The sequence below is a fragment of the Oryza sativa genome, chromosome 2, assembly GCF_034140825.1.
Source record: "Oryza sativa Japonica Group chromosome 2, ASM3414082v1".
Classification (NCBI taxonomy): domain Eukaryota; kingdom Viridiplantae; phylum Streptophyta; class Magnoliopsida; order Poales; family Poaceae; genus Oryza; species Oryza sativa.
In genome coordinates this window covers 35,279,958-35,302,201 of record NC_089036.1, presented here as the reverse complement: position 1 = coordinate 35,302,201, position 22,244 = coordinate 35,279,958, and the positions used below count along the sequence as shown (strand labels likewise).

Below are 22,244 nucleotides of genomic sequence, written 5' to 3'. Positions count from 1 at the left end.
AGGTGGCAAGGAAGGTTGATGAACGCATGGCCGCACATCGGTCCCATGATCCCCAGCCGACCATTCCTCCTGCAATGGTGAGCCCGTCAGGAAACCGTAGCAGCTGCGCCTCAACGGGGCAGGTAGGATCACAGAGCATGGACGCCATGCAAACACAGGACGAATCGACCTGTCCCGTTGATGACATCACTCAGCGGACACCATGTGAGCTGCATATTCCTTTCAAGAACTTATCAATAAAGGTAAGATTTAGCCATTCCGCTAGTTGCTGCTTATATATGTTGATTACTAATAAATAATCTCTCACAACATGAAGGTGGCGTCGGGCATGGCCATCCCAACGGACCCTTCAGGTACTTACCACTGCAGGCCGATTCCAGCAGGATACTCCAAGGTCGAAGTTGAGTTGGTCGAAGGCGCGTACGAGGACCTCGAGCTGGATTACCCTGCAGGAGACGGTGAGACGCATCTACGAGACACATGCCATGCCATTATTCTATGGCGCAGGCGGTACATCATCCTCCCTGGGCGACAAGCGGCGTCTCGTGCACCATCTCCTCCGGCTCCGCCATCTCCTCCTCAGGATCCTGCACCGTCTCCTCCTCATGCTCCGCCAGCACCGTCTCCACCGCAGGCTCCAGCATCGACTCCTCCTCAGGATCCTGCACCGACTCCTCCTCGTGCTCCTACACCTACTCCCCCGCAAGCTCCTCTTCCGGCACCTTCAAAGTCAAGGGCCCCCCCAGCTCCACCGCTTGCCCACACAAGGGCAACAAAGAAGGCGAAAGTTGACGCCGCCAAGAACAAGGACCCGGGGTACGATTGCACGCAAGAGGAGCTTGACGCTTACGTTGCATCAGAAGTCAAGAGACAATTCAAGCCTCGAAGTCTAGAAAAGAAGATTCCTATAGACCCCAGTGTCAGGAACTTCTTCAGGGGTATGTCTGCATCTGTCAAGGAGGCCATCAAGCTATCGGACTATGAGCGAACGCTGAAGAAAGCATCTTCTGGAAAGTCCAAACCAGTCCCTCAGCTTGGAGAGCAACCAAACCAGGAGATCGAGCCGTTGGTGACCGGTAAAGAAATGACGATAGAACAATTTATTACTGACACCGGTCTAACTACGGATCAATTGCTAGGAGTCGCACCAATCGAAAAGGCGGAAGTGAAATACATGTACGAACTCGGTAAACCGCTTGTCAAGCCTGAGCTGCTGCAGTCCCTACCCACACAAATGTACAAGTTCCATCAGCTGTACATGGAGATGAGCGCCACCGGTAGAGAGATGATCGGAGTGAGGATCAGGGACACGGACTTCTTGCAAGGAGATGACATTCTCTGGATCAATTTCAGGGGAATCTACGAACTATACCAGCTGGACGCCCTCGACGTCTCTATTATGAGTTGCTGGATTTTGTAAGTATATCGTTCAGTTAGATTTCTTACTATACGTCTCCTTTAATTAATTAGGTCCTTGTATATAAGTAGACCATAGAAAATAATATACTCCCTTTTATTGTTGTAGAATGGAGATTCAAAGGGCCCGACGGCGGAGGGTTTTCGATACTGGATTCATCAACCCTCGGAAAGTAAACGTCGCAATGCTCGACCAATATCCACAAGAAACAGAGGACAATCTCGTCCATCTCCTGAAGGCGCAGCATTACAAGACGTTCATACTGTTGCCATACAACACAGAGTTAGTTTAATTTTACTGTCTTCCTACATACCAAATTTCATTCCCGTACGAACTTGCTAAGTGTTTCATATGTAATGCATCCCACGCACATTGCAGATTCCACTGGGTGCTTTTACTCATCGACCTGGAGGCCTGCACCGTCAACGTATATGACTCAATGGATAAAAAAGAGTCTACGTTTGACAAGGTTTTCGAACTTATAGACAGGTACCGTCATAAGTTCCTTTGTTAATTAAGAAAATCTTGTTATATTAATTGCTACTACGAATCATAGCTTTAAACTCCATGTAGGGCTTGGTATCGGTTCCGTCATTTGGTCCGCGGCAAATGGAGAGAAAGACTTAGGCGGAAGTTCAAATTTCCTGTGAGTACACATGCTCTACATTTATATTTCTCCGATTCAAATACATACAAGTGTATATTAATTAGATCTCTCGTTGTTTGTCATTTATTTGTAGTGCGCAAAGCAAAAGCAGGGAACTAACTTGTGCGGCTATTACGTGTGCGAGTATTGCCACTGCCTTGCAGACCAAATCATCACCACAAGAGAGCTCGATGTACGTACAAATAAATTCAAAATTTCATTACGTAGCGATTTCTTGTTTAATTACTAATCAATTTCATACATTCATATAGTTTATTCGCATGAGGGATAATCTGACCACACACAAGGAATTTATCGCGGCGGTTCAAGAACAACTCATGGGATTCATCAACGAAGAAATCCTTGATCCCAAGGGTGAATTCTACTACGACGGAAACACAATTCACCGGTCCTTAGCTTCTGAGCTAGCAGCGAGTACTACTACGTCGAAATCGTAGCTAGCTAGGACATATAATGGATTGTAATTAATACATGACTACATATGTTTCTATATGCATGTGTACACATTTTCTATAATGTAAATATATTTTGTTCATATATATATCTATATACATATGCATTTGCATAACATATATATGTATAAATACATATATATTATGCATGTATATACATATAATATATATATATATATAAATATATATATATATATATATATATATATATATATATAAACCATGCAGCAACAGGGGCATGCAAAAAAAAAAAAAGGTCAGCTCGATCTTTAGTCCCGGTTGGTGTTACCAACCGGGACTAAAGATCGATCTTTACTCCCGGTTATTTCACCCGGGACTAAAGATAGCGATCTTTAGTCCCGGATTGGTACTCCCGGTTTGGAAACCGGGACTAAAGGGGGGTTACGAACCGGGACTACAAAGGGTTTCTCCACCAGTGATAATCACCAGCGCTCTGGCCGAGAGCATATAGCACCTGGCCCCGGTCCCCCTGTCCAACCACATGCCCTGCGCCACAACACAGGAGTGAATCGACGAAGAGATAGCTGCAGTTTTGAAGACGAGAAGGGATCGACGAAGCAAATAAGTATGCACCCTGAGCCTATCTGGAAGGAGGAGTAGGCCGGCGGAGAGGCGAGGAAGCGCTCCTTCTTGGAACGCGGCGGCGGAAAGAGCTCACCGTCGGCGAGCTGCAGGGACGAATCGTCTGGCTGGAACTTGCCCCAGACGACGTCGGAGTCGGCGATGGCGCGGAAGGCCGGGGAGACGGCGGCGGCGCGGCATGCGTCCCGCGGCGTCTCGAGGGGGATCACTCTCTGGAGGACATCCTGCGGCAGGCGATCGATCCATGCCTCCTCCATCGTTTTCCTTCCTCTCTCTCTCCATCTCTCTCTCTCTCAAATACAATTCGACCTACAGAGAGAAGGAGAAAATATCGAGCATGAGCATGATATATCGATTCGTTCGCCAACCGCGTTTGGTTAGGAGACGTTCGCTGGCCAACCCTAACGATGAAACTAATAAACTATGGACCGCGCCCATAGTTTTTCTTGTACTCTATAATTAAGTTATTTGGTAGTTTTGCTGCAGGCGAATATCCACATAAAGAAGTGATCGTATGTTATATTGACCTCATATCTTCGTCTCGGTTTCACACGCATATGGTTCACAAATGCCAGCAGATCGTGAACAGGCATGGACAGTAGCAGCAGAAACTCCAACCATAATACAAATCATTTCATGCAGCAGATAAAAAAAGCGGCAGTACATTGATCACAGATTTATGTTTTTTGTTATATACTTACACATTGGTCACGATGCTACTTTGGATGTCATCATCAACAGCCGGATTTCTTAGGCCTAATCTCGATGCCCTGAACAACAAGGCCTCTCTTACTCAGCCACCTGCCATCTTCCGCCTCCAAGACGCTGAAGCATACATCGCCATTACACTCCTCGTTGTGGAAGAACTCACCCACCTCCAGCTCCATCCAAACCGTCATCCCTCTCCTGAGGGAGAATCACACTCCCATCCTGAGGCACCTCAATGTTGTCTTCAACAAAATGCTCATCAGCGCTCAGGCTGCTGGTGCTGTCGAAGCAAACTTGGCGAGTTGTGCATAGGCTTCCCCCAACGCTGACTGATGCATCCAGGATCGTAGCCAGCCCGAATGAATCGTCAACTACCACGAACACGATGTAAGCAGCGTAATTTGTGTTTCCAGGCAGCATCTTGCAAGGTATCTTGCCACAGATCACCAATTCATAACAAGCTGGGAGCTCGATAACTTCTGAGAACCTGGTGCAAACACATGTAACAAATCGATATATATAAACTCAATACACACAGGTAGGTTCGTTCCAAAACACACACACACACAGGTAGAAAACCATAGGACACAGTAATTAATTTCCATATAACTTGCCAGTCACCAAGCTTCTGTCCACTAATTTTGCTTAGCTCTGTATGATTGGCAACTGGCAAGAGATATAACTTTTTCTTTAAGACTGGCAATAGATATTGTTCAAGAAGTCCATTGTGATCAACAAGATACATGAAAGCTGTATTATAAGGTCTCTTCTATGTAAAGTGGCGTATTACTCAGTTTACAAAATCAGAGTTGTAAGGAACATGTCTTTGCTCTCCAGACAAAAGGAAAGAAACACTCAAATATGTGCAACAGGAACTATCAGGAGAGGATCAGCAGCGACAGTACAGCAGAATCCCACTTTCCAAACTAAAACAACTTCAACTTTGGTCTCGACCATGTAATCAGAATCACTTCAACAAAGATTGTGTGCATACTAAAAATACCATTCGTAACCCTCTTCCATATGTTGATGTAAAGACGCACAAGTTCTTATATTTTTTTGTTAAAAAGTAATTTCATCTCCCCGCAAAGAAAAAAAGTAATTTCATCTATCATCACAACTCAAACTCATATGGCAATTTCGCCTACCATGGAATACCTTTCAAAAGCATTAGAGATTTAGAGTATAATAGCTTTGTAAATTTTATGAAACTGAGCTCCGCAAACAAAGTAGGGGCATAGTTGAACAACCTGGAGGCACCAGTGAGAGAGATCAAGCGCCAGGTGTCCGTCGAATTTGCAAGCTGCAGCGCCCTGGCCGACAGCATGTAGCACTTAAACCCAGTCTCCATGTCTAACCACATACTCTGCATACAGAAGCACACATCACCTTATTAGATCGATCAATCAAGAAACATACACAGATCTAGAACGTGAAAATTAAAGAAGCTAAGGGTCTTACTGTGAGCCCGTCTGTAAGGAATATTTCCTCCTTGGACGACCGCGACGTTGTCAACAGTGAGTAAGAGGGTTTCTCATGGGAGCAAGCAAGACAGTTCGAGGTTAGAGTTTTCTTAGGTCTAATCTCAATGCCCTGAACAACAAGACCCCTCTTCCAGTGGCCTTCCGTCTCCCTGAAGCTGATGCACACCTCACCATCGTCACCTTCCTCGTTGTACAACTCACCCAGCTTCAACTCCATCCAACCGTCAGACCTTTTCTGAGGGTGCTCTATATCCTCTGCAAGAACAAGCGCATGGGAGCATCTTCGCTTGAGCCTCCGTTCAACGCTGCCAACTTGGCGGGTTGTTGTGCTTCCTCCGATGCTGACTGATGCCTCCTGGAATGGGAAATCCAGCCCATAGGATCTATCAGCTATCCTGTACACAAGGTATGCAGCATAATTTGTGTTTCGTGACAGCATCTTGCTCAGTATCTTGCCATGGATTTCCAACCAGCAAACAGATAGGAGTTCAGCACCTTCTAACCTGTTGCATAATTCAGGACAAAGTAACAGAAGAATTAATACAAACAATTGAGCCAAAGAAAACCATACAACATAGTATTTACGAATTTCAACTTCCATATAAATTTTGCCGTATCAACTAAGGATTTGTCATCAGCTTCTGTTCAGCTCCAAATAGCTCACGAGATAGCTTAGGACCATGAAATATACAGCTGATTAAGAAACCGGTGTTGTTGTGATGAACAAGATGCAGGCATTATCGATTTATATGTTTCAAGTAAAGTATTTCAATTTATTGATCGTACAGGCTCAAGTTGCAAGTAAAGGCTACCTACTCTGATCCTAGAAGAACACGGACGTGTGTGAAACAACAGGGGTAAATGAGAGGTTTTAATAATGATATCATGATTGAGAATAGAAAAGACTTGATCATTGGACTCTTGATCTTTCGATATAATTAAATATGTTATAAGAAGATTTATTTATACTTAGAATTTCCCTTTTTTTCCATTTTCTTTCGAAACGAAGTTGCATTTTTTTTAATTTATGCAAGCAGTGCACGATGTAAAGAGTAGCAGGATTGGAAAAGGAGGCAGAAAAATAATACATTCGTTTTTTTAATAGATGACACCGTTGACTTTTTATTATACGTTTGACTATTTGCATTAGTCAAAAAAAATTTATGCAAAAATATAATTTATTTTGTTGTAAGCTGTTTTTATCACTCAAAATACTTTAAGCATAATTTATATCTTATACTTTTACATAAAAAATTGAATAAAATAAAAGTCAACGACATCATCGATGTATGTATGATCGAGCGAACCTTGAGTCGGTGAGAGGGATCCAGCGCCAGTAGCGCGGTGTATCGCCCCAAGTAATTTGCAGCGCCCTGGCCGAGAGCATGTAGCACTTGCCGCCCTTCTCCCTCTCCAACCACATGCTCTGCACGCAAGCAACAACAACACAATCTGATTAGCCACCCAATTCGCCATCACCCGGTGGGTGTAGAAGAAATCTGCACGCGAAACTGGAGAAGAAAAAACCGAGGAGCACACATTGGCGGGTTGGGCTGGGCCTTCCAGGAGTCTGCAGGGGATCTCACCGTGAGTTCGTGTGGGAGGAGAAGGGGCGCGGCGGAGAGGCGGAGGAAGAGCCCCTTCGTGGACGGCGGCGGCGGGGAGAGCTCGCCGTCGGCGAGGCGCGGGAGGTCGCGGGGAAGGAAGCGGGACCAGACGGCGTCGGAGTCGGCGGCGGCGCGGAAGTCGCGGCAGACCGCGGCGGCGCTGCACGCGTCCCGCGGCGAGGTGAGGGAGAGCGCCGCCACCAGGAGCTCCTCCGGCAGGCGCGCGATCTCGCAGGCGGCCGCCGCCGCCTCCTCCTCCATGGATGAGATGACGTACGACTCGTCGACTCCTCGATCGGTGGTTTGGCTACCCTGGGTGCTCGCGGAGTCGCGGGGCGCGTGGTTTCGTGTCGCGAATTCGAGATGGATATTATGGGAGGGAGTTGGATTCATTCAAGTGTTGGATTCGATGGCGGCTTGGCGGTGGCGGCCGGGGAACTGACGTGTGGGGCCAGGAGAAGATATGTGGGCCGCTGTTTTGTTTCCTGGAGCAACCAGGCCCTGCTACTTTACGTGCCTGGGCTTGCCTGGCAAGGCCCAGCGATGTACTCCCTCTATCCCATATAAAATCAGAATTTTTATTTATATTTTTTAATATTTACAGAAATATTATACTATCCAAAATATTTACAGAAATGGCTCCTGCCGCCCAAGTGGAGGGCGGCAAGGTGCGCGTATTTTGCATTAAGGTCCCTTGCCGCCCTCTACAAGGGCTAAAGAGGGCAAATGCAAATTTCGCCCTACCAAAAATGCATTTTTCTAGTTATTTTTCATCTTGTACGTCCCTCACGTCACCCTGCCGCCCTCCCTACTTCTGTAAATATTTTCGCCGGTACCATATTGCTGTAAATATTAAAAAATAAAAATGAAAAAAATTCTATAAAATCAAACCCTAGCATCCCAATAAAAAATACCGGAGAGTGAAAATGACCAAAATGCTCTTCATTATTAAAAAACCTTCATTATTAAAAAAAAGTAGTAATTGTAATAGGTAGGTAAAGGGGATTGAAGAAATAAAACTTTTTGTTTTATGTGCTGAGGTTAGGTAGGATGGTAGAAGTTGGTTTTTTATGGAACAAAATTCAAACTCAAGAAGTTGAGTTTTTTTTTTTAGACATAGGGAGTATATATGTGCACACAACTACACAAGTACCGATGCTACATCACACTACATATATACATAAATAGTAAAAAATGAAAAAAAGTACTTCTTCCATCACAAAATATGATTGGGTCCCTATCCAAAAAAAAGGTCTACATAAATTCGTAATTTAGTACTCACTCCTTCCCAAATTGATCATCATGTAATATAATTCAAAATTTCTCAAATTGATCATCATACAACTGCATGGATACGGATTTCATCAGAATGTAATTAATGCAATATATGATAATATGTGCATGTTAAGGTGTAATTGGCATGGGATTTTAATTGATGCATGCATTATGGGAAAATGTGTGCATGGTGTCTTGATTGATGTGATTTAAATTGTCGTTGGTCTTGGTACATAAAATTATATGATGATCAATTTGGGAAGGAGAGAGTACTACTTAAGATAGTGCAGTGCCTAGTAATTGCAACATATGTAATATATAAAATAAGCATTCTATCAAATATATATTCAATGTTAGATTTAATAAAATCAATTTAGTATTGTAGGTGTTGTTAACTTTTCTATAACTTAGTCAAACTTAAAAAAGTTTGATTAGAAAAAAAATCAAATCGTTTTATAATATGAAACAAAGGGGTATATTTTAAGATGGAAGGAGTAGTAATTGCGCGCACAAATTAAGTCCGTTTGATTTGAAACAAATAACTATCAACTTTGAGGAATGAGGTACAGTGTTCCATGTAATGGAAATACAATTGATGGACAACAATCACACACACACACTAGAAATATATGCGGAACAAATTAATTGTAGGAGTACAGCAAATAACACTTTCTACACTACTGATGACACGAGCGTGCAGCATGCACACTGTCAATCAAGTTCTCTCTGAGCTTCTGGCACCACCTAGATGAGCCATGCTTATATGCTGTCATGCGTGTACATGTACGATAAAACGACATGCATATGCATAAAAGCTAACACGTCACAACGCAAAACAGCTGCAGCTAGCTAGTGCTTGATCGATCAAATGCTCGTCTAGCCTGATATATGATCAGATTGAAGCAGCTTCTTAATCAATCACATATGCTTAATTGATGCGTTATTGGTTTGCTCTCTCACTGATCGATCGAATTCTCCCCCGGGAAAAAAAATTTAGGAACATTTACATGCAATGCAATGATCGATCAATAATCGAGTTAGCTAGCTATCGAGTTTAATTAATTTGCTGGTGCATTTGGGCCTTAGCTCGATGCCTTGCACGATGAGCCCCGTCTTCCACCGCCCAGTCTCCTCCTTGAAGCTCACCTCCACCACGCCATCCTCGCCGCCGGCGGCCGGCACAGCGAACTCGCCCAGCTCGACCTCCCTCCACCCGCCGCCGCCGCCGCCGCCGTCCCTCGGCCGCGGGCACCTGATGTCCATGTCGGGATCGAACCTCACCGTCCGGCCGAAGGCCTTGCGGAGGCGGATCACCAGCTCCTGCCGGTGCATGATCGTCTCCTCCTCCCCCATGTGCTGCAGGCAGATCTTGTGCTGCTCCGTCGTCGTCGTGGTCGCCGGCGCCGCCGGCGGCCTGCTCGTCGTCCCGCCGGCGCCGGAGACGACGGTCACCGTGGCCATGGGAGTCGGCATGCCGATGTTGCACTCGAGGCCGGTGGTGTAGTCGGCGAAGGAGTAGACGAGGTAGGCGGCGTACGTCGTCGCCGGAGAGAGGAGCGAGAGCTGCAGCTTGCCGGTGATCTCCAGCCAGCACACGTCCAAGAGCTCCGCCACCTCAGGGAACCTGACGATCAAAATTAAGCAAACATATGTATTATTAATGGACATGAGAAGTTATGATTAATCTATAGATATATTCATCGATAATAATGTGTGATCAAATATCTGGATTAATGTATGTCTAGCTTAATAAATTTGCATGACGACGTGATCAATCGATAAGCTAGCTATCATGTTGTGTTGTCGTTGTCAATGCAACAAGATGTGCTGAGCTTACGTGTCTAGCTCTTCGTGCATGCCTGGAAAAGGTTTTCACACGTGCTGAAGAAACTGCATGCATGAGCTGACAAGTGTATGCATGTTCTCTTTGTTCGGTCGGTTTGACAAAACATATACTACTCCATTATATTCTCCGTGTATGCATGTTGTGCGCACGCACATATTGATGGAACGGAGTGTATATAGGTTTAATCAATTAACCAGCCTTAATCTATTGAAAGGTAACGACGACGACCAAGTTTTGCAGTCCCATCAACTCGGCTGTGTGGTGTGTGCCACCATTTTTATTATGTTTAGAAAATGCCGGCATTATATTATGCTAATTATATTGTGTTGGTGCAATAATACTTTTTACGAGGCAAGCAAGCTGGCAGTTGAAGACTAATTAATTAATGTAGCTACTTGTTCTCTGCAAGACATGACTCTGTACAAATAGTTGACCCTGTATGTAAGTTGTATTTACCTTGATCCGGGGAGGCCAGGAGTCCATCTCCAGCGCGAGGGATCGTCTCCCCACGCGATGCTCAGCGCCCTCGCCGACAGCATCACGCATTTCGCGCCGCTCCGTCGATCCAACCCAAAGCTCTATCATATCAACACACAAATCGATATACAACAATTCAATCTCACTAATCACTTTAAGCAAGTAGCAGATTAGTAATTAGCAGCTGGTTTTATCTTAATCGACCAACTAATCAACCACCATTTCAGAATTCATTCAGATTTCTAATTGATTTACATTGATAAATTACTGTTAGTTACTTAAACGTACGAACCATGGTGGCGTCGTCGAGGAGGACGGGGCGGCCGCAGAGGCGGGCGAAGAGGTCCTTCTTGGAGGCGCATTCGCCGGCGGCGGCGATACCGTCGTCGGCGCGGGCGAGGATGGCGGCGTGGTCGGGGGGGAGGAAGCTGTCCCAGACGGCGTCGGAGTCGGCGGCGGCCCGGAACGCCGGCGACACGGCCGACGAGTGGCACGCGTCGCCCGGCGTCGTCATCGAGATGGCGTACGCCACGCACTCCTCCGGCAGCCGGTAGATCTCCGCCGCCGCCGCCCCCTCGCAATCCATGCACGTATGTATACAGCTTAGCTGCTAGTACGTACGCGTGTTAATTTGGTCGACGACGATGTGATGACGTGATCGCTCACGTAGACGACGGCGGCGGCGGGAGTGCGGGGTACGGTGGCGGCTGCATGGGTTGGATGTGTTTTATAAGGGAGGGGAGACGACGAGACGGAGAGAACGAGGAGGTGGTGGCTGTGGGCTGTGGCAAGCAAAGCTTAAGGGCTAAGGCTCACGGCGTCAGAGGGGAGATTGGCTGACTCGGACGACGGTTTTGTTAAGAACATAATAAACGCATGCGACTCCCTTTCTAGGCTCCGGGATCTCTCGTGTGTGGCCCACGCCACGCTTCGGCGGGACTCCTTTTGGTCGACAGACAGCTTATCCTGTAGTAGTATGCTGCCAACAACGGCTATCTTTCCATTCAGATGCAGATGCGGTTCAGTTTATCCTGAGGCACACCAGCTCAGCTTACTCCTCAAATTCTCAAATGGCAACGTCGTGTACGAGAACGATCGCTGCTCCCTTCATCTTAAAATATGACTTCTTAATGGTTACGATGGGTTAAAATAAGAAAGTAGATGAAAAAAAGTAAATAGAGTACTATTGAGATGAGGGGATGGGGTAAAAAATATTTATATACATATATTTTAACATAAATTCAAATCCTTCAAGTAACTATATTTTGAGATGCATATGTGCGGCTCACCGCTCACTGGTAGCGAAGACATGGTACACAACCATGCAGTGTTGTCTCTGAATTTTTAGAATTACTGACAATGGATTCAGGGTCAAGAACATCATTTGTCCAGATTGTAATTTGGGATTCAACTCTGCAGTTGTACGAGCCCACGGTAAAAGACAAGGTGATGTTTGTTCGGCGGTAATCTTGAACACATCACGATACGGTCAGCAAGAATAAACCGAGTCAGATTATTTTAGGTGAAAGGATAAAACCTAACAAAGACGGCATTTTCCGAAGTTTCTTATGGTCAAAGTAAAATCTTCTGAACATTAAACAATGCCGATCCAGCACCACCAACCAGCCCGTATTAGAAGTGGATAAATTACAAGTGCACATGCGACGAAGAACAGGGCCAAAGGAAGCCCGAACAGAGAGGTTGCTTAGCGCAGGCCCTGCTCATTCTCACAAGCTTTTCCACTTTTGGCTCTCAAGGACGTTCTGTTTTTTTTTCACTCTTTTTATATCGACCTTTGATTTTGCAGCCTCTTGTTCAGTTGTTGCACAAATCATAGAAGGCTTTTAGGGAACTGAAGAAAATTAAAAGGATTGGGGAGAAAAAAGAACGTACTTTAAACAAACCGTGCCCCTTTTGAGGTAAGATTAGTGCCGGATCTACGCAACCCACATGATCCATTGGCGCCTTTTGGACAAGAACCCTCCATTGCTTTCTTCCCCACTACATCTCTCAGCAGAAAGATGAGAGAACCAAAGGAGCCATATCTAACTAAGCTTTTGTTAAAGATTTGAGCAAGTGCTGGGTGCAAAGAAACAGATGGGCAGTTAAACAAATTCATCAGAAGGAAAAAATAACTTCATGGAAGCATCAGCGAAGCAAACATAGGAAAAAGGGTTTTAACTTATCTACACTCTACAGTCGTTTTAACCCATGGCTCGTGGGCAATGTTGCTCCTTTCTTTTACCAGATTGGTTAGGAACAAAAATGCCATTAAATTAATGTACAAACAATTAGGTTTTCAAAACTTGCCGCTTGCAAACTCACCGGCAGACCATTCAAACAAGGCAAATGCTGCATTTCTCCAAGAGCTCAAAGGAATGCAAGCATAAGCTCCAGCTCTACTCCTCTTCTTCATCTTCCTCTTCAGCTTCCTTAAGCCACTGAATACATAAAATGGAGGGAAATTAGCATACTTTCGTCAAGATAAGTGAAAATCCAATCAGCCAGTATTACATAGACAGAACGAGCTAAATTTAAATACAATAGTAAAAGTTCGGGTGATGCAAATTAAACTCTTCTCATTGGATGGAAGACCTGGTACCAGCAGAGAGCAACTCAAGCAATATATCCTCAGAGATCAGAGCTGAAGATATGGTAACTGAAGACTTGCAATACGATGACTCAATAAACTCTATTGGTACTGTTGACCTTGTTCACAAACAAAATTGAAGGGCAACTCAAATTTAATATACCTGAATGAAAGCTTCAGATTGTTTGACGAAAACCTTATCAGATTCATCGGCATTTTCTTTCTCCTCCGCCCATCTCAAAATTGCGTCTTCACTTACTACCTCCTTATCATAGAGGTAAGGCAAGATCTGTGTTCAATAGCGTATTATCAAAACCAAAAGAGAATCACAAGGACATTCAATGGACAAGGAGTGTGCAAGCAAATAGGATATATGTGCTCCACACACACCCAAAAAAAAAACACAACAAAACAAGAGTACAATGATAAGTTGTTTACCTTTGAAAATAGTGGAGAAAATTCTTTTGTATTTTCTTGGCACATTTCCTCGAACTTCAATAATATTTCCATCTACAGAAGCACCAAAAGGATGATTTATTTAGCCCATGAAATTATAAAATATAAACATCCCAATTAAGCCAGAAATTTCAAAATTAAAGAAACAACCGATCAGACCACATGTTTTCCTTCCCTCAAAAACTATGGAAAATACTAGTTTCATGTTGCAAGATAGCGAGAGAGATCCTTGAAGCAGGATTATGTGGACAGAAACTTGGAATAAGGATAACTAGAATCACAGTACCATACACACCGCTAAAAATGAATCAACTGCTCCAACAATGGATCCTGGATTGGATCGATGCTCTCTTTCCTTTCTATTGACACTGTGCGTGACCCATGTGTTGTCACCATGGGAGTCACCTCTGGCGCTGATGGGAGGCCGATGTCCTGTGGCCACTGCTCACCAGTCAGTTTCTCCCTACAGCTCTTGCTGCACTATCATCCACCAGCACCACCCCACTAGGAGCTTGTGCACCATCCTCCGGCCTGCTACAGACTCTGGCAGCCTGCAGTAAAAGTATACTGCATCTGTGTGCTAACCAAGAACTTAGCTGAGCCCATGGGTGATGCGATAGGCCATCACCACCAGAAGATCAGTAGAGGAGAGGAGAAATAGATGTGTCACTGGCACAGGATCAGCAGCAGGTGGGACCAAATCAACAACTTCACCAGTGGCAGCAACGGCGGATTGACTATCGGCAGTGACCAATCAAGTTAGCGGCATGAATCGACTTCAGTGTCGACACAGTAGAATCAACAAGAAGGAACTAGGTAAGGCACTAAGGGTGTGTTTGAGGGGAAGGGGATTGAGGAGATTGAGAAGATACGCAAAACGAGGTGAGCCATTAGCTCATGATTAATTAAGTATTAACTATTTTAAATTTCAAAAATGGATTAATATGGTTTTTTAAAGCAACTTTCCTATAGAAATTTTTTGCAAAAAACGCACCGTTTAGTAGTTTGAAAAGCGTGCGCGCGGAAAACGAGACTCAATCTCCCCAAACACCCTGGAACGAACGGTGCCTAAGGCTTGAGAAGGAAATGAGTTGGGGAAGAATATCTCAAACCAAAGTTCTAATCAGCGGAGCAAGAGCAATTCAAGGTATAGTTAACGTTTGTGACATGAGATCATTGGACATGACAGAAAATGGTATATATCTAAACATTGTAAACTCTGAATGGCATTTAAATGCACCAGCAATTTTCAGTGGTATATTTCAAAACTTGGGATCTTTCAACGCTACCAAACCAATTTTGCCAAAAAATATAATGAATAAATAAACAATTAAACAGCAAAATAGTACGGAACAAGTTCAAAATGATTAAACCTGCCGGTGGTAGGACATGGAAACATAAATGTGCTATATATGGGCCTGTTTGGCACAGCTCCAACTCCTAAATTTAGCTCTAGGAGTTGAGTCTGGAGTGGAGTTGTGGAGCTGCCTAAACCCAGCTCCACAACTCTAGTTCATTTTGTGAGAGAGCTCCACCCAGCTCCACTCCCATTTTTGGTGGAGCTGAAACTGTTTGGCTGAGCTCCAGCTCCAAGAGGGGTGGAGCTAGAGCTGGAGCTGTGCCAAACAGGCCCATAACTATGCTAAAAAGATTCAGCGCATCTTACTGATGTATTCACGGTATTTATTCAGTTATTGAGCCATACCTCCTCATCAACTGACTTGGTGTAATTTCGCAGTAGGTCCTTCCATTTGCCAAGTGCTTCTGCAGTTGTCTTTAGAAGGTTACCTGTAGAGAAGGGGAGCAAGCAGAGGAAAAACTCTAATTACCTGTCATCGGATCTAAAATCTATAACATAAGTGCAGAAGCACTTCATTACAAACACGCAGAAACCATATGATAGATAACTTGCATGGTCAAATTAAGAATGCATGCACAATGGGTTCCACAATGAGAATGGAACTGGCATTTTTGGAATAGAGGAATTTCATATGATTTTGAAGGAAACTAGTACAGTTTCTCCCAAAATTAATGCCAAAACCTTGGCCTAAAAACTAAAGCACCTCACTCAGTCAACTAATTTCAAAGGGTGTGGCTGTTTCAAACTCAATCTGTAGATTAAACCAGCACAAGGAATTGAACTAATATGGGTTTGGTCTGAATATGGACTAAATAAAACATTCTTGTCCAAAAGCCAAAATAAAAGTAACTACTGCTCACTTAATTTTCACAAGCATAAATACATACCATTAGTAGATTGTGCAGCCACTAATGCACTTCTCATAACGGAATGGAACAAAGCTCCAGCACAGTCTGCATGTTGAAGGCTATAAGATAACCTGAAAAGTAAGGATGACATTGCACAAAATCAATCAACTATGGTGGATATAGACACAGCATAGACAGAACTAAACATAAGGTCATAAAATTTTGAGAGAAGCTTTGATAGATGAATAGTCTCTATTGTATAACAGAAGCTAATGGTAATGGTAGTGGTGAGTCCGCCATCCCACCACCACCTCTTTGTTTTGTACTCTCTCCGTTTCACAATGTAAGACTTTCTAGCATTGCCCATATTCATATAGATGCTAATGAATCTAGACATTATTATATATAGATTCATTAGCATCTATATGAATGTGAACAATGCTAGAAAGTCTTACATTGTGAAACGGAGGAAGTAGTATATTACATAGACGACTAAATTGTGTTGCACATGTCACTTTATATAGTGTTTTCTCAGAGTTTGCATGCAATAAGTACCCAAAAAGGGAAGCTGGTGAAGGAGATGGTGAAAGAGGGTAAATGGGAGTAACTTTAGAAGAAGTTGAGGCAGGAAGATAAGATATTGAGAAGCTGAAAGAGATGATAGGGATACCTGAGTTCAACAACCAAAGAGATGAATGATATGGCCACATAAGAAAGAAGGGGAGTATTCAGCAAAATCACTGTATAGATTGATCACTATTGGAGGGGTGAAAGACAGTAGAACAATGATAATTTGGAAAACCAAAATCCCTTTAAAATAAAACATTTTTTGTATATGGTTTCTTGGGACAGAAGCCTGAGTGCTGTGCAACTTAGGAAGAGGAATTGGGGAGGTTGAAAACACTCATCATATCTTGTATAATTGCCCTGTAGCATATTTTACTTGGAGTGTGGTGAGAGATGTTTTGGGATGGTTCCACGGGACTGGGAGGATTTCTTTAGGTTAATAGGGGTAGAGAAGAGAAGTGGTAAACAGCTAAATTGTTCTGTGCTGACCCTGGCAGCTGTATGCTGGACCTTGTGGACCACAAGGAATGATTTCGTGTTTGAAAATATTTTGATTATATCTCCTGCACAGCTGATCTTCAAGGCAATTGGGTAGTTACAAATATGACAGTTGCTCCAGACACAAGAAGGACGAGACAATATGGAAGGTATCATTGACAGGCTAACAACGAAGACTCGAAGCTTAAGACCAACTGATGTGTTGCCTATCGACATCTGAAGTTCGTTGCTGCGGGTTGCTGGGGCTAAAGTTGCTTGTTTTTGTTAGATGATGCTATGCTTTGTAAGCTGGAGTTCCCAGGCGTTTTACCCTCAGTTTTTAGCCTGGTTCTGCTTTTGTTTGTTCCTTTTAGTACTCTGTTGGCTGTAAACGAAAATGTCCTGTCTTTGCTTTGTTATAAAGCTGGATCAATCTGTGATCGACTTTGGTCTAAAAAACTGTATAATATATATAGTTTTAAACCCAACACAATGCATGGGTAATTTGGTTAGTAATAAGAAAAGGAGCGCTTTATCATAGCATCTTTGGCAAAAGAATAAAAATCTACTTTATATTTGAGCTTTAAAACTAATACAAGAAGTCAAATAAAATATATGTTTTCTGTGTAAAATTGGCTTTTTCTCTGTTTGCGGTTGCCATTGGTTTCTCAAAATGAAATCTCCTAGAGCGCAAAATGATGCCCATGCTTACTTATATGTATCGCAGCTTTATATATTTAGTAACTTTGAAACGCATGAAGTACGAGTTAAGATTTTATACCTGAGTGCATTAATTTCTAGTATCAAGTTATCTTGATGGATACCATCCAACGCCCTTTGGAAAGTCTCTTCCACCTAGATAAGGTCAACAAATCAGCAAAAGGGAACAAGAAAAAGCTGTGTGTGTGTGTGTCAAATTTTCGATTATGCAGTAATAACCTCTTTCTCAAACTTAGAATAATCATCATCCTCAACCGCGCTAACATCAGAATCATCATCTTGGTCCAGTACAGTTGGCCGATTTTTAAAGTCATCTTCTGATCCATCATCATCGTCATCAAAAGACGCAGCATGCTGCAACTCTTCAAGCTTATCTTTAGGAATTGGAGCAATTGATTGTCTCCATTCTTCCTGAATTCCAGCATCAACATTTTCCCATACGTAACCAACGACACCACATGTTCCAGTCTAGTCAATAGCATCGTAAACAGAAACCCAGTGATTATGAGATCATGAGAATGAAAAAATGTATCACCAAAGTATCTGTAGGTTATTCCTCACCCACAGTGAACAATTTCAAACATGCATAAAAGACCATTGCACTGAGTCACCAAATAACAGTAGAGTAATACCTCCGATGCCTCTAAGTCATCATCATCAGATACAGTTGGGTGGTCAGCACTCCTCATGCTGGAAAAGGCTGCATGGAAAGAAACACAGTTCACAAATTAAAATGTAAAACATGGATATTACAAGTCAAAATCCTCATTAGAGCAACTGGAAATGTCTGGTACTAAGAATACATAACAGTTCCAAGGTATGACTAACGTGGACTATCTGTAACTCCAGAATTGGTGTCAGCATACTCAAGCTCCTCATCACTGTCTTCATTTGAAGGCTGAGGGAGCAATGCCACTTTTGAATAGGCAGGAACAACAACATTCTTTCCAACTTCAACCTAAATGATGAAAGTATGAGCATATTGTCCACAGGGCTATCTTTTTGTTCAAAGGATAAGGAGATGATCATTAACTAGGAATATTCTACTATTGTTTCACGATTAAAAAATAACTATGTATACTCTACTAACATACCTTAAATGACAGTATGCAGCCAGGTTCAACAATAGCCCCTGCCCCTAAATGAACGCCATCACAGACTAGTGAATTACTCACTTTGCATCCATCTTCAATTGTGACATTGTCCCATATATAGGATCCATGAATCAAAACATTTTTCCCAATATTGCAGCCTTGTCCTATAACTGAATTGGATACCTTGCAGTTTTCTCCAACGCTTGTCCCATTGCCAACAACAGAATTGGCACCAATTTGTGCAGAATGTGACAGTGTTACATCTGGAAAAAAAACATGCTCAGTTGATATATAGATAGATAATTGTATTTACTTCACCAGGAGGAACTTTCATATATAGTCATAAATGATGGGTGGGTGGGGTTCAGGGTGGCATACCCAAGATATTTTAAAACAAATAAAAATAAAAATTCAACAACAGCCCCACAAAATACTAAAGAAGCATAACATAGAAGTTAGATATGAATCGTTACACTCACTATGCAACCATAACTTTCATTGTTCACTGAATGATTTGCGTAACAGATAAACATGATGACCTGCAAACTAAGCATCTTTGGAACATACATATATACCTAGAAGCAATTTCCATTAGTTTACACGAAATAAATATACTAATTTAGGCTATTTGATGACTAGTTAGCAAGAAATCACACATCAGCACAAGAAATTTTGTAAAACCAGATACCAAACTAAACAATTTTAAATAAGAGTACTCTATAAATAACATGAGAGAAAAAATCTAGAATTTCAGAACAATGAATCTAGGAGCAAGTGAAAATCAATCAACATTGTGGAAATTTATTTTCATTCCATATACCTGATGCCTTATAGATTCCCTGCCGATGAAGTTTGATTTCTTGACGATCACCGAAAGACAGGACATCAGGCACCATAGGGTAAGTCCACCTTTGAATTATATCCTTACTCACAGTATCATAGCTCCTAAAATTATCTATTCTGGCAGCATAACTTGAGCGTATTTCATGGGTATATATTTTATACCCCATAATCTGAAAGGATCAGGAAGCAGGTCATTCGTTACAAGAGAAATATAAGAACAGACAGCATAATCTGTAGTATTATAGATGTTCAACAGAAGTGAATGGACTTACATCATCAACTAGTAAACCCTTAACGAAATGGCGCCGAAGATGTTGGTAATCAAAGTTATCCGTAAAAAGACTAAGAACTTCTGGTGAGCATATATCAATATAGCAGTCCTGCGAACATAAGTAAAAGAAGATCTGTGAAAAGTAGGTAGATTTGAAGTAATGAAGAATGTTAGGCGTGATCTTGCAACACATAACAGAAACAGTTATTACAAAAAGAAAAAAAGAAGAAGACATTATGTGTTGAAGTTTAAAAGCAGACCTCCATGTTATTATGCAATTGGAGAGTAGGATTACTGGCCAGTATGTCCTTATCAATTGTCACATACAGGTTTGAGACATCTGCCCTGTCCTCGTAATACAGTAGTTCTTTAGTCTCAGGATCTATCGCCATAACAATTTCGTCATTACCTAACCGTGTTTGGTTCGTTAGGATCGAAGGTTTTGAATGCTTTATAACCATAGTCATGACAGCAAGTGGGTCCTTTTTCCTTCTATCCTTATGTTCCTGGAGAGCGTCTTTCAAATTCATGTTGCTGATGGTATCACCACTGATTAGAACAAAATCTCCATGTATCTACATTGAAGGAGGAGAACAGAACATGTCAAAACAGTTAAGCAGAGGCTGCAGCATGTAGCAACTAGCAACTTGGGACAACAATAATCTAGATGCAAGACATTATTACTAGATTGGCAAACTAGAAGTATTCACAGAATCGAGTGGTAAAGTTGATTTCTAAGATGAACTCAACTAGAGAGAGAAATATTTAGACAGAACCAGTATAGCTTTTTCCTACTTCTATTCCTTAAATGAATCCAAATAGCACAAACAAAAACATCCACTGTGCAGCAATCTACACATCAGTTATCAGTTCTAGCTTCTAAACAAATGTCTACCACGAGACAATATTGTTGGGTCATAACAGCACCAAAATCCTAGCACTAGAATTGTTCATAGAGATCCACTGTAAGGATAGGGATTGAACACTCACAACTCCACGGCCGTACATGACGCGCAGCGCGTCGCCCGCGCTGATCGCGTCGTGCGATTCCACAGCCGTGACGGTCATCTCCCTCGCCGCAGGCTTCCCGGTCCACCCCGCCTTCCCCAGGTGCTCCTTGACCTGCTGTGCGTGCGCGCAGCAGAAGACGAAGCACTCCTCTACCCCCGCCGATTCCAGCCACGAGAGCGTGTACTCGATCATCGGGACATTCACCAGCGGCAGCAGCACCTGCGAGGCAGCGGGATGAACTCAAGCGCGCGCGCGCGAGGGGAGGGAGGGGGCGGAGGTGCCCACCGGAGGTAGGGTTTGAGGGTACCTTGGGGCGCTCGAGGGTGATGGGGCGGAACTTGAGCGTGAAGCTGTCGGCGAGGAGGACGGCCTGGAGGGGCGAGCGGGAGAGGTCCTCGGGATCCTCGCCGGCGGCGGCGCCCCCGCCCCCGCCGCGTGATTTCTTCGACATGGCAGCTGCGGCGGCGTCGGCGGCGGAGGAGGAGGGGTTGGGAGGTTTAGGTTTGGGTCGCTCGCGCCGTCGTCGCCGCCGCCGTGGGTTCGGCAAGTGTGGTGGTAGCGTGGTAGGAGGAGCGGCGGATGGTAGCTGGACCTTGTGAGGCTTGGGCTTCCGTGATGGGCCGTGTATATCAAAATCAGTTGGGCTGTTGGGTTACTCTGTTAGTGGGCTTTCTCTCAAAATGGCCCTTATAGTGCGGCCCATGCTCGTATAGAGAAATGAATGTAAAGCCACTCAGCCAAACAAATTAAGGATTTTGTTTAGAAACACAATGCAAACGTAAGCGCTCACAAGTCCACTCATCTACACGCACACACTTACTTTGAAGCAATTATTTTTAGTTTATAAAATATATTAAAAGGGCTATATCAGAAAGTTCTAAAATGAAGTGCTGGACAGAGAGAAAGACAAGTTGGTGTTTCCGCTTGTCGCATAAAGCCCCGAATATTAAGCGATTCCATTCGTTGCAAGTTGCAACATCCTTTTTCTGTTTTGCATGTGGCAAATGCCCTGTTGCGCTTGAAATAAATTACTCCACGCAGGATTGGACGTCCTTGTTTTATTCCAAGAATTACTCTTGAAAGACCAAATGACAGGCTCTATGGCTCATATCATTTTGTTTCTTTTTCACGAACACGCAAAAGGATTAATCATCAATATATTGGAAAGAAAAAAAGTTTTTGTTACAACAACACAATCAGCCAGACCGGCTTATACCAGGGGAAAAGAAAAAAAGCAAAACAAAAACTGAAACTAGGAAAAAAACTACTACAGCAGCTAAACGCAACTCCAAACGGCAGGAAGGGGTAAAGCCACGCTACACTCCCAAGCCATGTTATTTCTAAATTATCCAGATGTTCAAACATCAAAACAGAGTAGCGCAGAGTCTGCAAACCTGTTCGTAAGATTTGCTTATGGCCATAGGCTATTAGCCATCAGTACAATCATATCTTAGGCCAACATTCATTCATT

The 22,244-nt window shown here is 43.3% G+C and overlaps 4 protein-coding genes across 4 annotated transcripts; all 4 read right to left on the bottom strand.

Annotated features, from left to right (window-relative positions):
- Window positions 1–2,590: 2,590 nt before the first annotated feature.
- Window positions 2,591–3,452, bottom strand: LOC9268084 (F-box protein PP2-B3). Its single transcript, XM_066308006.1, has 2 exons — window positions 3,216–3,452; window positions 2,591–3,043 (listed from the first exon to the last, which is right to left on the bottom strand). The coding sequence occupies exons 1-2, from the start codon at window positions 3,394–3,396 to the stop codon at window positions 2,952–2,954; spliced, it is 273 nt and encodes a 90-aa protein (XP_066164103.1). The 5' UTR covers window positions 3,397–3,452; the 3' UTR covers window positions 2,591–2,951.
- A 321-nt stretch (window positions 3,453–3,773) lies between these two features.
- Window positions 3,774–7,301, bottom strand: LOC112937920 (F-box protein PP2-B11-like). Its single transcript, XM_026023111.2, has 5 exons — window positions 6,918–7,301; window positions 6,639–6,757; window positions 5,309–5,834; window positions 4,996–5,213; window positions 3,774–4,334 (listed from the first exon to the last, which is right to left on the bottom strand). Exons 1-5 carry the CDS (start codon window positions 7,197–7,199, stop codon window positions 4,007–4,009), a joined length of 1,473 nt encoding a protein of 490 aa, XP_025878896.2. The 5' UTR covers window positions 7,200–7,301; the 3' UTR covers window positions 3,774–4,006.
- A 1,435-nt stretch (window positions 7,302–8,736) lies between these two features.
- On the bottom strand, window positions 8,737–11,294 carry LOC4331105 (putative F-box protein PP2-B12). Its single transcript, XM_026022982.2, has 3 exons — window positions 10,829–11,294; window positions 10,516–10,637; window positions 8,737–9,837 (listed from the first exon to the last, which is right to left on the bottom strand). Exons 1-3 carry the CDS (start codon window positions 11,120–11,122, stop codon window positions 9,255–9,257), a joined length of 999 nt encoding a protein of 332 aa, XP_025878767.1. The 5' UTR covers window positions 11,123–11,294; the 3' UTR covers window positions 8,737–9,254.
- A 1,342-nt stretch (window positions 11,295–12,636) lies between these two features.
- Window positions 12,637–21,368, bottom strand: LOC4331104 (uncharacterized). Its single transcript, XM_015771492.3, has 15 exons — window positions 21,081–21,368; window positions 20,753–20,992; window positions 20,023–20,337; window positions 19,764–19,871; window positions 19,469–19,661; window positions 18,649–18,911; window positions 18,383–18,512; window positions 18,187–18,254; window positions 17,774–18,022; window positions 17,616–17,689; window positions 15,830–15,921; window positions 15,288–15,370; window positions 13,565–13,636; window positions 13,290–13,415; window positions 12,637–12,977 (listed from the first exon to the last, which is right to left on the bottom strand). The coding sequence occupies exons 1-15, from the start codon at window positions 21,222–21,224 to the stop codon at window positions 12,936–12,938; spliced, it is 2,199 nt and encodes a 732-aa protein (XP_015626978.1). The 5' UTR covers window positions 21,225–21,368; the 3' UTR covers window positions 12,637–12,935.
- Between the last annotated feature and the right edge of the window lie 876 nt (window positions 21,369–22,244).

Bases quoted from the DNA above. Each gene is read 5' to 3' on its own strand.
- LOC9268084 (XM_066308006.1), bottom strand. From the start codon at position 3,396: ATGGAGGAGGCATGGATCGATCGCCTGCCGCAGGATGTCCTCCAGAGA. The intron at 3,044-3,215 runs GTGAGCTCTTTC...GTTGTGGCGCAG, and splicing joins GTCCCTGCAGCTCGCCGACG to GGCATGTGGTTGGACAGGGG.
- LOC112937920 (XM_026023111.2), bottom strand. From the start codon at position 7,199: ATGGAGGAGGAGGCGGCGGCGGCCGCCTGCGAGATCGCGCGCCTGCCG. The intron at 5,835-6,638 runs GTTCGCTCGATC...ATTATGCAACAG, and splicing joins ATCCCTCTCACCGACTCAAG to GTTAGAAGGTGCTGAACTCC. The intron at 5,214-5,308 runs GTAAGACCCTTA...TTCTGTATGCAG, and splicing joins TCCTTACAGACGGGCTCACA to AGTATGTGGTTAGACATGGA.
- LOC4331105 (XM_026022982.2), bottom strand. From the start codon at position 11,122: ATGGATTGCGAGGGGGCGGCGGCGGCGGAGATCTACCGGCTGCCGGAG. The intron at 10,638-10,828 runs GTTCGTACGTTT...TTGATATGATAG, and splicing joins TCCTCGACGACGCCACCATG to AGCTTTGGGTTGGATCGACG. The intron at 9,838-10,515 runs GTAAATACAACT...TTTGATCGTCAG, and splicing joins CCTGGCCTCCCCGGATCAAG to GTTCCCTGAGGTGGCGGAGC.
- LOC4331104 (XM_015771492.3), bottom strand. From the start codon at position 21,224: ATGTCGAAGAAATCACGCGGCGGGGGCGGGGGCGCCGCCGCCGGCGAG. The intron at 19,662-19,763 runs GTAAGTCCATTC...TGATCCTTTCAG, and splicing joins AGGGTTTACTAGTTGATGAT to ATTATGGGGTATAAAATATA. The intron at 13,416-13,564 runs GTAAACAACTTA...TATTGAACACAG, and splicing joins TTTCTCCACTATTTTCAAAG to ATCTTGCCTTACCTCTATGA.